The following is a 20,172-nucleotide window of genomic DNA, read 5'->3' as shown; positions in this document are numbered from 1 at the left end:
TTAGTGGCAAAACAACCCTTTATCTTCAATTCCACAAACAAAAAGCCTCTTTACTTCTAGGATTATTACATTAACTGAACAACTAGTGCCAAAAACAACAATGTCTAGCCAGGGAGTCAAAATATTAGAAAATAGATTTTACCTTGAAACTTGCGCGAAGTGCTTAGTTGTCTTGAAGACTTTGAACCGGATCCTTGAAGGCTTTGATTTGAAGTGGTGACATTTTTATTCAATCCTTTAAGGAAAGAAAGGGTGAAAATTTGAAGTGGTTGGTATAGACTGATAGTCCAGATTCATTTAAAACGTTGTTCAGTTTTGCCAAATTTGACTCTGCATTCCAAACACCAAAATCAGAAACGCGTTGAAGTACTGCACAAAGGCCTTTACGCACATGAGAGCTGTTCCAGCCAGAGAAGGAAAAATCAATAATATGGCCTTTCATCATTCACTAGTTCAGATGTCTCTGGACAGGTTAATGAAAATATATTACAACCCTCTGGAATAGGTGGGACTTGAACATATATGAATTTTTGGAAAAAACCTTCACAAGATGAGGGCATCGTTGGCTCAGGCAGCATTTATTGACATTCCTGAATTGCTCAGAGTGCAATTAAGAGTCAACCACATTGCTGCTGTGGATCTGAAGTCACGTCAGCCATACCAGTTAAGATGGCAGTTTCCTTCCCTAAAAGGGCATTGGAAAAATCCATCTGGTGTACCAATGGATTTATGATCGTTTGATCATTAGACCACCATTCAAAATCTTCCACGGTGGGATCTGAACACAGGTCTCCAGAACATCACCTCTGCCTGAATGAACAGTCTAGCAATAACACTAGTCCATCTCCTCCCTTAAAAAGGGAGGAGACACGACCACCATACCATAGCCCCTCATCCACTAGCTTAATATTTAAGACTCTGACCTGTAGTGGGAATTTCCCTGTGGATATTTGCAATTCAACCCGTTTAGAAAAAGGTTATGACACAAATGGAGCAGGTGAGATTCGAACCCAGGCATCCTGGCCCAGAACTATGGGGCACTACCTCTGCATCATAGAAGTCACCTATTCACTAGGTTAGTGTAACGACAGTTAAAAAGCAGCTGTCATCTGCGTAGCAACTTTAGTCCAACAGAATTTTTATGTGCCACAAGTGCCCGATGGTATTACTCCCACCTTCGAGTCAGGATGCTTGGGTTGAAGTCTCACCTGCTTCAGGAGGTGTCATAACATTTCAGTAGTCGAGCGACTAAGTACAAGAATTACAACAAACTTGGTCAAGAAAATGCAAAGAAAGGAGGAGTGTGTTTAAAAAGTACTAAAGGAAGGCAATAACTAACAAATTTAATGACAGATGGAAGAGGAGGATGAAGATAGGAAGTGCAAGGCCATGGACAGGTTTGGAAATAAACTGTTATTATAATAAAGTATTTCTGACAGGGAACCAAAGGCGGAAAAAGCACAACTTTTGTCAAAGAGACATGCTGCAAGAATATGCATGAACACAACTTTAGATGATCATGCTTAGAGAGTAAATTGTCAGAGGCCAGCCGAGCGTGTTTTGGAATTGAGGCAAAAGCACCAGTGTGGACTTCAGCAGCTGATGAGGTTAGCAAAGGTTATAATCAGGCAGAAATAGGTGTTCTTAAAGACAAAGTTCTGTGGCCAAAAGCTCACTTCCCAGAGTCCAGTAATAATGATGTTCATGTTTTGGCTCTACCTTAGACAGTTACTAAGGAAAGAGATGGGACCAGCAGCCAAAGAACAGACAGTAGTAGGGCTTAAATCAGTTATTTTTCAATCTTTCCAATATTAACTGGAGAAAGTGCATGTTTGTCTGTTGCTGGATGTCAGATAACCAGTCTGGTGATTCAGAAATAGCAATGTGTTGAGAGGGAGGGAAGGTTGAACCAGTTGTCGTTAATTTTTACATGAATTGTGACATCAATTCAGGAAAACATGAACAGGCTGAATGTAGATTAAAAACCAGGGATAGCCGCTAAACATAATGCAGACAACCTTTACACTGTTCTAGAACAGAAAATTCAATAGTAACAGCAACTCTGGATCTGAGGTGCAGCGTAATCTTCAAGTTTGCAATAATACTTTGTAGCAATATAAAAATGGTAAATATTGTGGGGGTATATTACAAATCCTCTCCTACCTACCGCCAAGGAAGTAGGACTTGGGTTTGACACATCTATACATAGTGCAATATAAATCAAATACTCCAATCCTTATACAGAACTCGGAGAGAGCATGGAGGGAGCTCATTCAGAATCAAGCCCAAATTGCAGTCAGAGCACATAAATTTAGCCTTGCTGGCAATGCATACCAGTAAGATTATTTCATACAACACAAGTGGCCCTTCCAGTGAACAAGCTTCGTTGACTGGAAATTTTTGTGCAATTATGTAAAAAACTGCTTTATCCAGCAGAGAGAAAAAAAAAAGAGAAAGAAAGAGGCAAGCCATAAACCAAATCCAGCTCCCTACACTCCATCCAATCCGCATTTGGTTCTTTCATATGCTGTTCTTCAAACACAGAGTTAGAAGGAACTGCTTTGTTGGGTTTAGGCCAAGGAGGGGGACTTGACAGCTTGTAGAATAAAAAAACAAAACAAACAATCTGGCTCATGCTTCAGCATTCCTCCAAGCCTAGTAAATTGCAAAACTTAGCGCATGATGAGCTTTCTTTTTAAGAAAACCACAAACTCCAATTTCAAGGGCAATTTAATTCTTAGACCACACATGATTGAACACAGCTAAATCTACTGAACCTTTTACAAATGGGTGAAATTTAAGTGTTTCAAAATAACAGTAACAACCACTGACCACTTGAATTACTGAAAATTTAGTAACAAGATCGTATCAACATCACTGCCCTAAAAGATCAGAAATGCTAAAAGCTACATAAAATGCTGGACCATTTGTGAATCTAAAGAAATCCATGTTCATTCATAAGTTAGTTAAGACACAATTACAGCAAACCTATAGTACCATCCTTGCAGTTTATGGTGGAATACATACCTTTGCATGGGGTCTTCACAGAAACCACTTTATTTTTCTGCAATGATTTGGCACATGGTGTTTGAATACTACTGGAGTTGGCAGAGAGCGCACGTTTCCGAGGACCATCTGTCTGATGGTTTGTTGAAGCAACTGCAGCTGGAAAAAGAAAGTTTTGTTTTGTTTACAGTAACCATTTTTGCAAGCTGCAAAGTACAAATTCGCTACTGAGGATAATGATTACACGTGCTGCTTTTTCACTTCTCTGGCCAGAGACAGTGCTGACCTGTAGCGCCACAAATCTCTCCCATGTGTAGACCAAAGAGAGCAGGTCCAGAATCCATCTCAGCCACAGCAGGGAACCTTGTGTTATGGCAACCTGATCCACTCCATTTATCTAGACAAAAGCACCAAGTAGCCAATGCTGTGGTAACTTAGTTTTATATGTATGTTGCAGCCTGGAATTATAGGCACTGATGGTAAACACAACAAACCTCTTGTAATCACATAGCTGAACAGGAATCTTTCCCTTCTCATGATCTAGCATTGCAACATTATAATGTGGCTTACATACGAGCATTTTCAAGTCAACACTCAATCTGTTGGGCCTCCTTATGAGCAGCTTCTTTGGCCATCAAGTCCTCAAATGGGACTTGAGCCTACAGCTTCTGCAACCATTACCACTGCACCACCAAGTCTTCAGGTTGAACATTCTGCAGTTCATCCTCAGAAATGAGGAAGCAAGGCTTGGTGTTTTCTCCCCCCCCCCCAAGATTACAGACAATTTTAGTAAACATGACAGAGATGAAGTATGTGAAGAAAAGCAAGCTTTGTATTTGGGTATCAACTATAGCATTAGAAGTCATCACAATTGCTTTGCAACAAATTTTTATCATTAGGAGCTGCGACCGCCATGATGGATTTGAGGGGACCTACTCCAGCTCAAATACGTTGCAGTGAAATGGCCGAAATCAGAATAAATGCATTCCTCCAACGATTTGCCATCTGGAAGCAATTTCCATTCTATCGCTGAACAAGTCCGCATCCAACCCTGTGCAGGCAGGATCCTACCAATCCTTGACAGAATGTGCGCGAATCAATTTCGGGCATAATGATTGCTAAAATATTTGCTTCTGCGGAAGCTTCATGCAGCAAAAGCATTAGGACATCTATATTGGAGTACAAATTTTAGCAATTGCTATATGACTGAAATCACATGACCAGGTCCAACCGGGACGTCAGCTTTGACGGCACATTTAATATCGAAGCTAAAACAAGACAACACACGTTCCCATCGTCCGAATTAAAGCTCACCTTCGACAGATAGCTTTGGCCAAAGCTGAGTGTCGGTGTGTTCCGGTGCTCATCGCTGAAGGGAGCAGCATATTTAACCAGTATCTGCTCTGCACTCAATGCAGTTCAGTCACGATTTAACCCCCCCCCCCAACCTCAACAATTTGTTTTGGTTTGTCAAACACATAGCACGGAACAATCACGACAAAAAAGCTGCACACATTTGCTCAACTGTTTGTATGCATTCGTAATCAGAAATCAGAGCACGAACTGGTCCCCAGGGGGTGTCCATCTGTTTCTATAGTAATGCTTTTCTACCATCACAGAAAAATGCAACTGCCTTTGTACAGACATTCCCCATCTTGTAGCTGATATCCTTAACTGCAGATTTTTAAGCGCAAGCAGCAATTCGCAATTCAACCAATATCAACAATCAAGGGGACCCCCTTCCCCAGTAAAACAGTAATCTGAAAGAAGGCTTCTCAATAACATTGATAGACTTACATTTTAAGTGCTGATATTTAGGTCGCCCAATTAAGACTGCTAACAAAGGAACAATACAGAAACTATAAGATCCAATTAATAGAAAGGTCACAAACATGACATCACTCCGACTTCCTGAAGTGTGTGGTGGCACAAGTGTCGAATTGGAGAAAATACGTGGAGAAAAAGTGGTATAGGTGCAGCTTCGAAGTCCCCCTGGTACAGTCATTGAAATGGTCCAGAATCAAGCAGACAAAATAACATTTCACCCTTGCTCATGCTGCCATTTCCAACGCTGACCCTCAGCGAAATAGAGTGGAAATAACTAATTTGCTAGGCATGTGCGCTGTGCTTCAGCTACACGCACAAAGAGATGGCCAATCAAAGGAAACAAAGCACTTGCATGTAAAATCCCAGCTTCATTTAGAAAACTGTATTGAGGCATTGTGTTACATCCTTCAAGGACAACTAATGTAAAATAAATTCGTTGAATTAGACTTATGAACTAATGGTGGGAGCACATCATTCAATTCATTCGTTTCGAAACAGCGATTCACGTCCTACTTTTACTGGATCGCTTTTGTTCCTTGTTAGTTGTTGTACGATGTTGCTCGTTTCTTCGGAGCACTCTGCACTCGAGCATTTAAATCGGGGTCAAAACACCAAATAGGACCAGAAAGCAAATCATGTTTAGTTTCAGTTGAATGCCGTCAAGACATTCGGTATTCGAAGCTGGAATAAATGCCATTCTCACCTCAATGTTCATTTTTTTCAAGTAAAATTCTTTGTGGAAACGAAATGCTAGCAAGTTCTGCTTTAGGTACATCTTTCACAACGAGCAAGATTATTGCAAGACTAAATTAAGAAATGTAGAAAAGAAATTAGTGGGCTTCAATTCGGCAGATTTTGCTGAAGCTGGCACGGATTTCAATTAGTCCCACTCCCCTACTATTCCCTGAACATTGAATGGTTTCTTTTTACAAAGATGTACTACTTAAAAAAAAAACAGTTGCTAGTGAATCTAACGATGCATTCAAAAATAATTTGGCCATTATAGTCTCAAAAATCACAATTCATTTCAGGAATGAAGAAGTTTAATGGTGAAATGAACAGCTCAGCTGAGCCCAAACTGAAGGAGTACTTTATCAGATCAATGGCTGACAGGAGACAGTGACAAATGGTAGTGCCAGTGGACAAATAATCCAGAAACTGACTATTATTCTGGGGGCATGGATTTGAATCCCACTACAGCAGATGTCAGCAAGAGGAGTTCAACAAAAAAAAAAACTGGCCTAAGAGCAAGCATTTAGCTAGTGTCCAGTGGTGTTAAAAAATATCCACTTCACATGTCCTTGAGGGAAGGAAATCTACCATTCTTACCTGCCCTACATCAAACTCTAACCCAGACTGATTGCACTTTGGGCAATTAGGGACCAGCAATAAATTCTGGCCAAGACAGCAATGCTAGCATCCCATGAATGAATTTTTTTTTTTAAATCCAAGCGTATAAGTTAACATTCATCAACAGATTTATCTACCTTTACATTTTCCATGTTTTTTTTAAAAACCAACAGGCAAAATTCATGATGGTACTACTCAATGAAAACTAGTTTTGATAAATATTGCCAGTTTTACTAAATTGGCATAGGAAAGTAAAACTCAGAACATGTCCACAACTTGCATAAAGTTATGCTTGTTTTTACAAAGATTGGCATATTTGGGTTAATTTCCAACAAATACTGGAGATAGTTAAGTTAGCACTTTAAATTCTTCATAGCCTTCAATGGCCTTTCAAACAGAAACAAAGGCAAAGATACTTACATTTATTACTGCAAGTGCTCTGAACACTCTGAATTGACACACCACTGCTGACTGATGACAGGCTGTTGATTCTTTGCAACCTAGAAGCTGGTACAGGCAGTTTGGAACCAGGTGTGCTTTTTATTACATTCCCTCCCCAGTTCAAAGCAGGTTTCAATGATGCAGATCTTGGTTTTGCTTTAATCGAGTTTGCTTTTTGTTGATCTGTAAGAAATAATTTTCAGAAGTTAGGCAAAAGCAAAACTGCCATTTCAACTGAAATGGCATTTGTGGTTTTCTTCAGTTGGAACCCAAAAACCAGGGGCACAGCACACACCAAAAACAAGCACCTTTCCCCAATAAAGCATCCTGAAGTCTCCAATAAACTTTGAATATTTAGCTCTGCCCATACTCCAACCAAACATAGGTGGCTTCAGATGAGCTTTACATAAATGCTGAAAATCTAAATATATACCCTTCCCAATTCTCAAAACATTGACAATCAAGTTGAATTGTGTCTAACATCATTTAATACAGTCACTGTGGTAAGAATTCGCTATTCATTTACTTGTCCAAACTTCCTTATACTTAAAGAAAAGCCGTTAGTTCCAAAGTCAAAACTTGTCATTAACCATCTATTTAATCATCACATAAACCATTAATGTGTCAACGTATTTTTGTGTTTAGTTAAATACTTCACACTAGTCTTGTGCTAACTGCACTCAATTGCTGATTATTACAGAAAATACATGTTGACACATTAAGCATTGTTGTAGACAACACAATTGTTTTTACATCTCCCCTCCGAGCTGCAGAGAAAAAGTGGGCACCTTCAATAAAGTCTTTAGAAGTCTAGACAAAGCTAGAGCATGCACAGGTTAATTGCAAATTTTGTCAGCAGTGGGCCAACAAGGACAAGAGTGCTCCACATTATGGATAAGCATTATCCCTTCCTAAGTTCCAAAATTTGCCCATGGTGCAGTGAGTACTTTGGGAGGGAACAAGAGGAGATTAAAACACTAAAGAGTGAGTCAAAGAATTGATTTGCAGTTGGGACCAAAAAAAACTTTGCTAATCTCAAGCAGTTTGTGCCTTTTCCACAATCTTCATTTCTACAATAGTTTCTTGGAACTCTTACACAAAATTCACACTCAGCATTGTGACAAGGATAGAAGATTTGACTACGTCCTCTTCCAGGCACTTCTATTCTGTGCCATATACACTTGATGGACATAGACTAGCCACAGAATAAAAATAGTTGGAGAGAAAATTTTCATCCTCAGTGTCTGCACAGTAACCACCCGATGTCAGTTACTTGCTTTTGGCTTCAAGAGGGAACTGCCCATGACAGTCAGTAGGGCAGTTTGAAGAGCAGTGCAAAGTCAAAGTCAATTACAGCCAGATGCAAAACCAATGCAAGTGTTATGAACTTAAGCTTCATCCACTTTTACACAAGGGTGAAAAACACCCCATCTCCAAACCAACTGATATCCTAAATATAAAGATCTTATTGACACCACAAAGTCCAAAACAAGAAAAACTGTTCAGAAACCTGTAATTAATACCAGTTTTCAGAGTGCAAAGATCTGAAAAACACCAAATCTTGACAACTCACAATGAACACTGGGAGATAGCAAGAACTGCAGATTTTTGAAGTCAAAGTCAATACAGTAAGGAGCTGCAGGAACACAGATCAGGAAGAGGAACAGGACTGATAAAGGGTCCCGACTCGAAAGGTAGACTTTCCTGTTACTCTGATGCTGCCTGACCAGTTGTGTTCCTCCAACTCCACACTGGAGGATAATGAACACTGGAGATGCCAATAGACAGCAGATCATTGTGTGATCTATTATGCAAAAAGAATAAGACAGGAAAACTCAATTAGTCACATTTTATGAAAGGTCAACAACCTCAAAGTTGACTGTTGTCCACAGATGTTTCAACCTGTTCAGTACTTCCAGTTTGATTATCTTCTGGAAGTTCTCCAGTGTCTTAAGTATTCTTCTTTGTATTTACCTTAATTGATTTCCACACAAATAACAGAACAGGTTGTCGAAAGTAGTGAGCAGATAATTAGGTATCCAGGAAGAAGGTGGTAAGCTTTGGGGTGGAGAAAGAGAACCTGGCTGACCAATCTAGATTAAAAATCTAAGAAGTTTTCCTATGGTTTGAATGGGCTTGAGGAAGTCAGAATAACCCACTGTCCTTTTTGTTTTAAGGAAAGAAACCATCTCAACTCGATTGCTTTAAAAAAAAAGACACCCGAGATGAGCATACGTTTTGTCCTAAATAGAAGGACTTAGGCAAGACTCATCCTGGGGATGAATTTGCATGTATCGAGCGGGTCTGCGACTGCATCAACCAGAAAGACTACAATGTTGTGACTCAAGATGCAGCTGTGTTTACTTTTAAACACACCCTGCAATTATGGACTCACCACTCATCCACCTGTCCCACCCCCATTTTCAGACACCACAACCCACACCAGTTCCAAAGTCCAAGCACATCTCATTTTATGAGAATTGCTCATCCTAATTAGGGTCTACCTATTACTTTCAATCTAAGATTATAGAATTAAAATGGTCACATTTGAACATATACCAAGACGACAGTGGAATTTGAGGAAGCAGTTCACAAATTACAACTGGAGTTGAAGGCATGGAAGTGGGTAGAATAGCAGATGGTTGATTAAGAATACAAACACAAAGCAAGGAGTGAAAACAAGAGGGCAACTAGACTGCAGCTGATGCTAAAAGGGGGAAAATTAAAATAAAAGATGGCCTGTGAAAATTTCAAAGCACAGAGCTGACTAATCTGCTTTCTTTCCAATCACCTGAACATCAAGAACTCTATCTCGTTCATAAACAATGATTTAGAACTCAAAAAAGGAAAAAGCCAAGGATAAATGAGAAAAATCCAATTACACAGCACAGAGGGCAAGACAGGTAATTTACAAGTCAACATCTAATTAACCTGCCTATGAATTCAAGTAAATCTTTGATTAACTTAAATTTAATTAAACTTACAAGCAATTTCAGTAAATAAAACACAGGCGGTATGTCATAAGTTGAGAAAACTAAAGTTGCAAGCGTTGTTCGAGAAAGGTGGTAAAGATAAGCCCAACAATTAGACTACAGAGCTTAACTTCTAGTGATGGGGAAGCTTCTACAAAAACTTTTCAGGATAGAATTACTAGCCAAATGGAAAAGGTGGGTTGATTACCAAGAGTCGCCATAGATTTCTGAGAGGGAAATTGTATTTAAGTGACTTGGAGGTTTTTTTGTTTTAAAGGAAAATGTTGATGACAGCAACGCAGTTGATGTGGTGTAAGAATTTCAGAAGGCATTTGTTAGTGACAGACTGGTGAAGTTAGTTATTGATCATGGACTAAAGAGTCAATAGTAATGTGGATACAAAATGGCTGTGGAATAAGAAACAGTAATAGTCAATCAAATTTTTCAGGCTGGACGAAGGTCTGAATTAGAGCTCCCCAGGGGTATGTATTAGGACCCTTGCTTTCCCTCAGATGAGCTAGGTTGACATGGGCAGAGGACAATTTTAAAGTTAAATCAGACAGTATAAAACTTGGAAGAATTGTAAACAGAAGACAACAGCATGGGACTCTAGGTGGTCAGGGGAGTGGGCAGATAGATGGCAGATGAGGATCAAAGAAAAGTGCAAGGTGCTGCACTCTGGTAGGAAAAATGTTGAAAAACACCACAAAAAGGGCCGGAAGAACTGTAGATACCGCAAATCAGAAGCAACTCAGCAGGTCTGGTAGCATCTGTGGAGAGAAGAGTAGCATCAACATTTCAGCTCCAGTGATCCTTCTTCAGTGAAAGGGTTTTGAAGATGCTGCCAGACCTGCTGAGTTATTCAAGAAAAACAAAATTTCTGGAACAAGAGATGGAACAATTCTAAGAAAGGGTGCAGGAGCAGAGGAACATGGATGGTAATGTGCACAGATATGGAAAGTGGCAGGACAGGTGGTGTAATTAAAGCAGACAGTATAACTGAGCTTCATGAAGTTGGGGCATATGGTACAAGAGCAAGGTGGTGATGTGTCTTGTACAAGACACTTGTTGAACCTCAGCTTGAGCATCACAATTGTGACATTATAGAAAGGATGCAATTGCATTGGAGAATGCAGAAACAATTTAGAAGGATGGTTCTAGGGATGAGTGAGCTATGAAAATAGATCCAAGTAGTTGGGGGCTGAGAAAGGCTGACACGAGATGTGACAGCAGGTTTCAAAATCACGAACAGGCTTGACATTCTTTTTGGAGAAGGTCAGCTTCTCCCTATCAGAGGAAGAACAGGACAGCAGAGATTTGAAGTGAAGCAAATTGAATTTCAGAAAAAAGGGATGAGAAAAAAAAATTTTCTCCAAGTAGTTAGGGCATGGAATGTGCTGCTTAGGAGGTATGGTGGAGGCACGTTCAATTGAAGCATTTAAGAGGGCATTGAGTGATTTGGATACAAGGTGTGCAGGGCTATGGGTAAAAAAAAAAGTTATGGGCAATAATTACTGATGCTCATTTGAAGAGCCAGTGCATACATAATGGACTGAACAGCCTCCCAATCAAAGACTTCTCTGATAGAAAATCTGCTGAAAGTGTTTCCAACTTCATCCCAGAGTACTGATTGGGAATCTTAAATGAAAACATTGCAGTGAACTTAGGAGGCGGGAAAGTTATCTGGGCATTTCAAACCTCTTGGGTTACAGTGGGATAGTTTTAGGGAAAAAGTTAAAAAGACGAGAACTCAGGAGCAGCTGCAAGTCCTTATGTTCCTGTCAGCACAAGCGTCCATTTTCAGAATAGATGGGCATGTTTTCTGCTGCACCATGGTACAAGAAAGGAGTCAGATGAAAATGGAGAAGTGGAAAGAAATATGGCAGCATTAAGGGATATACAGTTCAGCAAAGAAACTGTTCTCTGCAGTTGTGTTGCCAGGGTAAGCAACATCCAAAGTCAGGTTTTGACCACGGATGGACAGCTGAGATTTGTTGTTTGAGCACACTTTTGGGAAATTCTGACCCTTCATGGGACTTGGAGTGCAGCAAGTGCTTCCAGCTGAAGGTTGAGCTCAGGATTTGAATTACAAAAGGGGCAGCTGTGATCACAGCACAGGGAGGAAAAATGTGAATGATAATTATTCAACCAGGTAGAGAGTGTTAAGGATAGAAAAAAAAAAAAAAGTACACCAGAGGAACTACTGGATTGAAGGGACTGCTAAAGTAGTAAATGGGCCAGGCCTATAGTGCCCAGAGTTTGAGAAGATGGGTGATCTAATTCTGACATTTAAAAATTGTCAGAGGTCTCAACTGGCTGGACACACTGATATTTTTCCCAGCTGGGGACACACAATTAGTGGATAATCTCAGAAGAAAGAGGTAGGTCATTTAGGACTGGGATGAAGAATTTCTTGAATCGATTGGTAATCTTTGGAATTCATAGGTCCAGATAGCTGCAAGTGTTTCAGACATATCAGTGGATTTCTACCTACTATAACACATCAAGCAATAGAACAAGAATACAGGATAGTGTTCTCAAGTCTTAACATCTGCCATGATCTCACTGAAATGTTGGAGCCTACACCAAGTGCTGGGAAGGGGCTACTTCTATTTGGTGCAGGCTCCAACATTTCAGTGAAATCATGGCAGATGTTAATTAGGGTTCAGTGAATGCAACTGCAGAATATCAGATAATATTTCTGCAAGAAACAAGTTTGACAGTGTGATACCTCTTTGTGCCAGATGAAAGGAGAACAGGAGTGCAGAATATTCTGCAGAGGGAGCAAATGAGCCAGAAGCTGGAGTGCCTGTCAGGACCAGCAATGGTCAAATTGGAGGAATAGGAAGGAACCTATGAAGTGTCTAATTCCACAGATACTCTCAATTACTCCCTGCTACACACTACCAAAGTACTACTAGGAACATGGGAATCTCAGAAGGATGGTGAAGGAAGGAGAAGGAGCTTTGGGAACATTTCTAGGATAGGAGGCAACTATTCAGAAGAGAGGTTGCACCTCAACAGAACTGGGGTTCAGTGAGGTACTGTATCTAGTATGGTCCAGAAGTGTTTTAACTAAAGCAGGGGTCAATGCTAGACTAATTGTCAAGCTTAACAGCTAGACAAAAAGAAATTTGATATATCCAAAAGGGAAGTTCTTGCAATAGAAGGGTCAGTGACAGCTTGAACAAATTTGGCTTAAAGACAAAAACCAAATCACATTTATACATTGTTGTTTGGATACTGAATTCAAGTTTCCATTGTTGATGATTGGAGGTGCAGACAGTAGAGACGATGCCAACTTATGTGAACAAATGTAGGCAGGTAAATGGTAAATGTAATTTGATACAGCAAAGTGAAGACAAGCATTGTCAAAACGGATCAGTACATGCAATATAAAGTTAATGGTACAGTTCTTAGAGGGACATCAAGATTCACATGTATTTTTTTTTAAATTCACAAATGACACTGGGACATTGCTAGCTGGACCAGCACTGGTTGCTCATTCCTAGTTGCATTTGAAACAGTGGTGACTGAGCTACTTTCATGAACTGCTACAGTCTATTTGGACATGCCAAGTCATGGAGACTGGTTGGTACAGTAGGTGGCACCTTGGCATTCAAGCAGAGGTGTTGAGCACAACAGCAAGAACTAGAGTACTACATCAAGTTCTCTAGAGTATGCAGAGGAGACTTGCAATAGAAGGCTCCAGAGGCAGGAATTTACTTACAATGTTAGGAGAGAAGCTGGGTTTGGTCTCCATGATTTGAAGATGGTCAAACACAATTCAGAAGCCACGAACAAGAATATTCTTGTGGCTAAGAAAACTGCATTCCCATTAGTTGATTGTATAAGAAGTCGGCAAGAGAGATTTTAGGAGAGAGATGTGTGGACGTACAGTTTTTTAAAAAAATGTTAGCAAGTGCCATGACCTACAGTGTACTGTTAGAGTGTTGGATACAGAGATGATCAACTTCAAAAAACTGAATGGAACAGGAACAAGCAAACCGTGACAGATCTGGGAATTTATATGGAGTTGCTCTGTACAGCACTGGAATTATTTAGATGGTGTGAACAGTCTCTTCGGATTCCGACTTAAGTGTGCTTTAAGCACCATAGAAGAAATGGAAAACTAAAGCGATGTAACCTAACCAGGAGTAAAGAACTAAGAAACAAGTGAAACATGAGTGGAAGGGGAGTGAACTGTTGCCCTGTAATCAGTGTACCAACCAAAATGGACACATTGCAAGAACTGGAGGACATGACATAGTAACAATTATTGCATGATGGTCAAAAGCTTGAGATCCAGTTCTAAGATCAGAATCCAGGGGATGGAGAAAGGCTGAGACAGAGGTGTTAAGCCATCTGTTCCAAAGCCAATAAAGTAAAGTAAACAGCTTGAGGGGCCTTGGGGTTTTTTTTTTCAAAAAATGTTCAAGTAGAAGCAGCTTGAACGGGTGGGGTCAAGTTCCCACAAAACCAGGATTTTTAGCCTTCAGTAGCAGTTATTGGGTTCTTAAAGCTGGATGCGGAAGCTCTTATTCCTCTGTTACAGCTAAAAGCTGGGATTCTCTTCCCACTGCTGAAATTGCACGAGACAATATTTTGCTGAATTTGCCTTTGCCAACTATTTATGAGATGTTACTATATTGGAACAGTTAATTAGTTAATATATTGTTTGTGAAGCATTGATAGTTATAGTTAAGCCAATTTTTTAAAGTTTTATTTTGTCTGCATTCATACACCATAATTAAAATAAATTTATTTCAAACCTGGTAGTCTGACGAAGCGAATTGCAGCCAGAACACAATGTCTTACACTTATCTTTAAAATGAGAAAAAGTTAGATTAAGACTATCTTAGTGTATTTTGGGGGTGGAGGGCAGGGGTGGTTTGGTCAGGTCCATAACACAGGCAATGAAGACATTTTTGAATTAGGAATTAATAAAGTAAAGTAGAGTTTTAATATTTCAGATCAATGACCATCAGAACATGGTCAGCTTGGCATGTTTCATGTCACAGAGACGATCAAGTGTTTCAGCAGATTTATGGTTTGCACTCAGATTGTCAGCATCCACAGTATTTTGATTTTAAAAAAGGCACACATTACCACCTTTAGCAATGAATCACAGTTAATACCTAACTGTGTGAATATCAAGTCACAATAGTCCTAGAGGACCACAGGGCTGCTTTCATTAGCACAATGACTAGTGGTGGCTTACCGGAGGGTTAATTTGTCGCAGGCAAGGGGACCGGTGTAGCAGTCTCAGCTGATAGGAGAATTAAGCCCACTATTGGCGTCACTCTGCTTCAAAAACCAGCCATCCAAACACTGAACTAACTGACCTGTGAGCAAAGTCAAGTTGCCATAGTCCCAGAACAGATTTGATTAAGGGGAACCGGTAGATACAGTCTATTTGGATTTCCAGAAGATATTCTATTAGGTGTCACATAAAAGGTATTGCACAGTATAGGAGTTCATACTGTAGATCATGTATTAGCATGGATTAAGGGTTGGTTAATACACAGAAGAGTCAGGATTACAGTCTTATTCAGATTGGAACGAGGTAACTGGTTGAGTGCCACAAAGATCAATCTTAGGGCCCCAATTATTTACTGTATTTTATCAACTTGGAAGAGGGAGTAGAGTGGAACAGACACAAATTTGCTTCATACAAAAAAAGCAGAGTGTGAGGGCATATTGTCATGAGGACACAGGAATCTGCAATGTGATAGATATGGTGAGTGAGTGAGTGGGCGTAAAACCAACTGGGTGTTCCATGTAGGAATGAGAGAGGTCTCTGTAGGAAAAAAAAACCCAGGGTAGACACTCTAAATTGAGAAAGACTGCAACAAAACACTGCAGGGAGTTTCTTGTGCACAAAACAAGTTGGCACACAGATCTAAGTAATTAAAGAGAGTAAACAGAATTAGCCTTCACTGAAATGGGGTTGGAGTTTACAAATAAGGCAGTTTTTTTTGTTTTTTTTTTAAATGCTAAATGACTACTGATGAAACCACAGCCGGACTCTTGTAGAGTTTTCATCCCTATATTTAGTGGGGGATGGATTGTCACAGGTAGTTCAAGAGATTCATGTGGCTGATTCCTTGGATTAAGTGTTTGACTTCAAATGGTTTGGCAGATTAGTCTTTTATCTATTGCCATTTACAGGCATGAGAAGTAATCTTATTGAATGTTAGAAATTGAGGGTATCTGACAGGGTAGAGGTTGAAATGATGTTTCTGCTATTTGAGGAATCTCAAAACCATGGCATAAAGTTACTCATTTAAAACGGAGATGTGAAGGAGTTACTTCATGAAGAGTAATTAGTGTCTAGAATTTTCTATTCCAGTGTTTTTGCAGCTGTAGACACAATATGGAAGGAGCCCTTTGAGTCTCCTCCACCATTCAATACGGTCAGGACTGATCATCCAAGTGTTCACTATTCTTTTCTGAAGAAGGGTCTAGGCCTGAAACATCAGCTTTCCTGCTCAGCCTGCTGCATTCATCCAGCTCTACATCTTGTTATCTCTGATTCTCCAGCATCTGCAGTTCCTACTATCCCTTTTCATACAGTCCTGCCATCCCAGGAATCAGTCTGGTAAATCTTTGTTGCATTCCCTCCATTGTCAGGGCATCCTTTCTCGGCCAAGCCAAAACTGCTCAATACTGCAGGTGTGATCTCACCAATACCTTGTACAAGTGCACCAAGACATCTCTGCTCCTGTACTCAAATCCCCTCAATGAAGGAGTACATACCTATCCCTTCTTCACTGTTTGCTCCACCTGCTTACTATTGGTGACTGGTGTACAAAGGACACCCAGTTGTCATTGCATCTCCCCTGTTCAAATCTATATAATCAGATACTTGGCTTGGTTTCATTGTTACCCGAGTGGATAATCTCATTTCACCGCATTATACTGCAACAGCCATGTAATTACCGACTCACTCCATTGAAAATCTAAGTATCGTGGAATTGACGACTATCAAGAAGCTGTAACTCTGTGGCCCAGAGTGGATTGGCCATGGTGTTGAATGGCAGGACTGGCTTGAGGGGCTAAATGGCAAATCCTATTCACATGTTTACCAACCCTAAAATAACCCGTGAAAAGGTCAAAGTTCTCTCAAAAATCACCAAGTGCCACATTGATTCTCAGTCCACACACATACTCTACCCCAACAAATGAACAGGATATCACATTTGTTAAGGCAACTCCAGTGCTAAAACAGTTGTTCAGCACACAACGTTTAGATCTCATCCATGTCTATCAGTCAGCTAGTCGACAACTGGACACAATATGGTACTAGTCTAGCAATGCTTCTCCAACAGCAGCTTCTAATACCTACATTGTACTTACCATGTAGACACCAGATGCTGTTCAATTTGATTGAAATTTATATGCACAAATTGCTTCACCATCATAATATCCAGACCAATGCATTAGTAGAGAGTGGACTCAGCTCCCAAAATTCTACCACTAAGGATATGGTAAACATGTGTGCAATCTTAACAGTAATCATGATATTCTGAAGATTTCATGGAAAAGTCAATAGGTTTAATATTCAAATGATTTGAACATGAACTTATGACAAGCACTTCTACACAAGATCATTAAAACGAAGTGCTTCTTCAATTCTTCTCAAAAAGAAAATCACTATTTCCAGTCAACCCCCTTAAATTGCTCATCCCCACTTTTAGCAACATTCCATCATAAAGAGATTCATAGAGAACAGTGAAATAGGCACCCAAGTCAATGATTTCCAGGTTGGAGACCACATTTGAGTGGAGGTGGCAACTATAGACAGCACATAATCCATAAATTTCATGTGCACAACATATGAGCCTTCAAAAGTATTAGTTTTAAGTGTTGTGTGTGAACTGTTTGGTAAAATTTTACAAGTCACCTTGGCCATTAATAATAGCACATCATTGAATCTTTTACATCAACTGTCCTATAGTTTCATACCAAGCTATGGTATTCGAGTACAATGATACTTCCACATAGTATATTGTTGCTCTAAGTCTGCTTTTAACATGTCATTTTAAACATTCAAGCAAAAGCAGACTCGCCAAAGTCAACAATGCAATGGCTATGCTGCCAGATACAAAATTAGACATCTTTGCACATGACATTAAGCTAGTTTGAAAACAGCTTACATTTTTGAATTAAAAAACAGCACTTACATTAAGATTAACAATGGTTGCTTTAAAAAGTCAATGTGCCTTTCACATAAAATATTTGCATTAATAAAATTGGTAGACAAATTGTTCAAGTACAAGCTTTGGACCAATAGCAGCCAATTTTCAAACTACCAACCAAACACAGAAGATGGGGTCTGTCAATTCACAAATCCAAGATTCCAAAAAGCTGCTCAAAAAACAAAAACAAAACAAAAAAAAAAACCACACAAAACACTGTTTCCACAAAGCTTTGTCTTGTGCTTGAAGACATTTGGCAAGAATGTCGATATGGGATAACCAAATGTCCATATTGCCGGAGAGAAGAGTGCCAATTGGCTGGCAATTGCACTGATTGCTAGACGAATTACTATGGAGACTATACCATTAGTGCTGAATAGTTAACTGCTAAGCTTGATTTAAAATTTGAACTAGGCAAGTTGGCTGATTTTTCAAAGCAGGATCTTGACCATGATCCAGCAAATGGTTATCACCTATTTGGTGGAGTTGGAACATGTCCAGCTAATCACCTAAACCATTTACATGTGAACACAGGTTCATCAAATAGGAAGGTATATTTCAACTCAAATTTACATTATACTCAAAGATGAAAAAAGAGCAATGGGTAAAGCTACAGCAATTGTAGTGTATTTTATTGTAATATTCTTAAACATTCGTGGCTTTTGAAAAAGCCACTCATTTTTCTCATTAGTTTTAAATATTAACTGCAATATATTAATGATAAGGCCAAGATTTATTGATTAACCATTCACTATTTTACGTTCCTAGTGGTAGTGGTAATGTTGCTGGAGTTTCAATCCAGAACCTCAAGACTATATTCTGGGACCATGGGTCTGAACCTCAAAATGGCAGATAATGAAATCGGAAACAAGAAAGCAAGTGTAATGGTGACCACTTCACTATTGTTGATTAGTGACACCAATTTTTTTTTTTTTTTTTTATAAAAAAAGCCTATATCCTTTAGGGCGAGAAATCTGCCAACCTTGCCTGGTGTAGCCTAAATGCAATGTGAGATACAGTTAGTGTGAGTGACTCTTCCTTCTGGAAAAAAAAACTTTAAAAATGGACAATAAATGCAGGCATGCCCACATCCCATGAACAAAAAACCTAAGACAACATTTGGAAATTTTGTCCTATTGTTAGTCCTAAGATCTTTGCAGGAAAGTAGTTCTGGATATACTTCTGTTGGAATCAGACATCTAAGCTTGGATAGGTACAGGTCCAACACCACAAAATGCTTCACACCATCAAGGACAAAGCAGCCTGCATATTAACAACATCACAAGCATTCACTCCATCACTGACACTCAGTGGCATCGAGATAGACTGCGGAAATCCACTAAAAGCTCCTTAGCACCTTTCAGTCCCATAAATGCTACATCTAGATGGAGAAATGTAGCAGATACATGCAAACACCACCATTTGCAAAATAAACCCAATGCCACAGACCACCCTGACTTGGAAATACATAGCAGTCTTCTTTCACTTAGTCAAAATCCTGTAGCCCTCCCTACCAGCAGGCATTAGCTCTCCAACGTCTTGCCAAGTGCAACAAGATACAAGTAAATGCTGACCCATGTTGGGAGACAAAAAATTAACCACTGTTGATTTTATTGTGAAAGCTTGGTATCTTGAGCATTCAGATGCAATATTTTGAAAACCATTTGATCATGCCTTTCAAACACTGCATTTCTTCCTTCTTTCAGGATACTACGGCTTTGGCAAAATGGCAATGCAATGCCTGATTTATTATCTAAGCCTGCTTCTAGAAGTGGAACTGCTTTTGACAAAATTGATAGTGTAGTCACGAGTTGCACTTGTGTTCCACGAATTAAGCTATGGTTCAAGTTTAAGCCTGTTTAATTCAAAGTTCAGCAGCTATTAGGCAAATTTAATGTTGGTCTTTGTTTCTAAGGAAACGGAGTATAAAAATAGGGAGATATTGCTAAAAACTATACAAGGCACTTCTCAGATCACAGCTAAAATACTGACAGTTTTGGTACCCTTATTGAAAGGAAAACATACTGACACTGGAGGCAGCTGGGACTAAGTTCATGTGGCTGATCCCAGGAATAGAGGGATTGGTACTCAAGTACAGAATGAGAGGCAACCTTGTAAAACATTACATTCTTAAAAAAGGGCTTGAAAGCATAGACACAGAGCTCAGTCCTAGATTCCCACAAGGGGAACCAAGGACCGGAGAGCATAATGTCACCCAATTCTACTTCATCACCCCCACCCAGGTACTCGGTCTGTAGAATTCCCTACTGCAGGGGCTGTATCATGAAATATATTCAAGGCTGAGATAGACAGATCCTTTAGGGTGGGCGGGGAGAGACGGGGAGAGACGGGGAGAGACGGGGAGAGACGGGGAG

At 39.7% G+C, this 20,172-nt stretch overlaps 1 protein-coding gene across 5 annotated transcripts in view; it reads right to left on the bottom strand.

Moving 5' to 3' along the window:
* Positions 1-20,172, bottom strand: part of LOC109937195 (microtubule-associated tumor suppressor 1 homolog) — a 165,500-nt gene that overhangs the window by 89,218 nt on the left and 56,110 nt on the right. For all 5 annotated transcript variants that reach the window (XM_048600564.1, XM_048600566.1, XM_048600565.1 and 2 more), the window contains 3 exons: positions 6,604-6,807; positions 3,028-3,165; positions 143-235 (listed from right to left, as the gene is read on the bottom strand). In XM_048600564.1, the coding sequence (XP_048456521.1) occupies positions 143-235; positions 3,028-3,165; positions 6,604-6,807 (435 nt within the window). The remainder of the gene's footprint in view (positions 1-142; positions 236-3,027; positions 3,166-6,603; positions 6,808-20,172) is intronic.

Source organism: Rhincodon typus, chromosome 1 (assembly GCF_021869965.1).
Source record: "Rhincodon typus isolate 14 chromosome 1, sRhiTyp1.1, whole genome shotgun sequence".
Classification (NCBI taxonomy): domain Eukaryota; kingdom Metazoa; phylum Chordata; class Chondrichthyes; order Orectolobiformes; family Rhincodontidae; genus Rhincodon; species Rhincodon typus.
The sequence above is the reverse complement of the archived record's forward strand: the minus strand, read 5'-3'. Positions and strand labels throughout refer to the sequence as shown.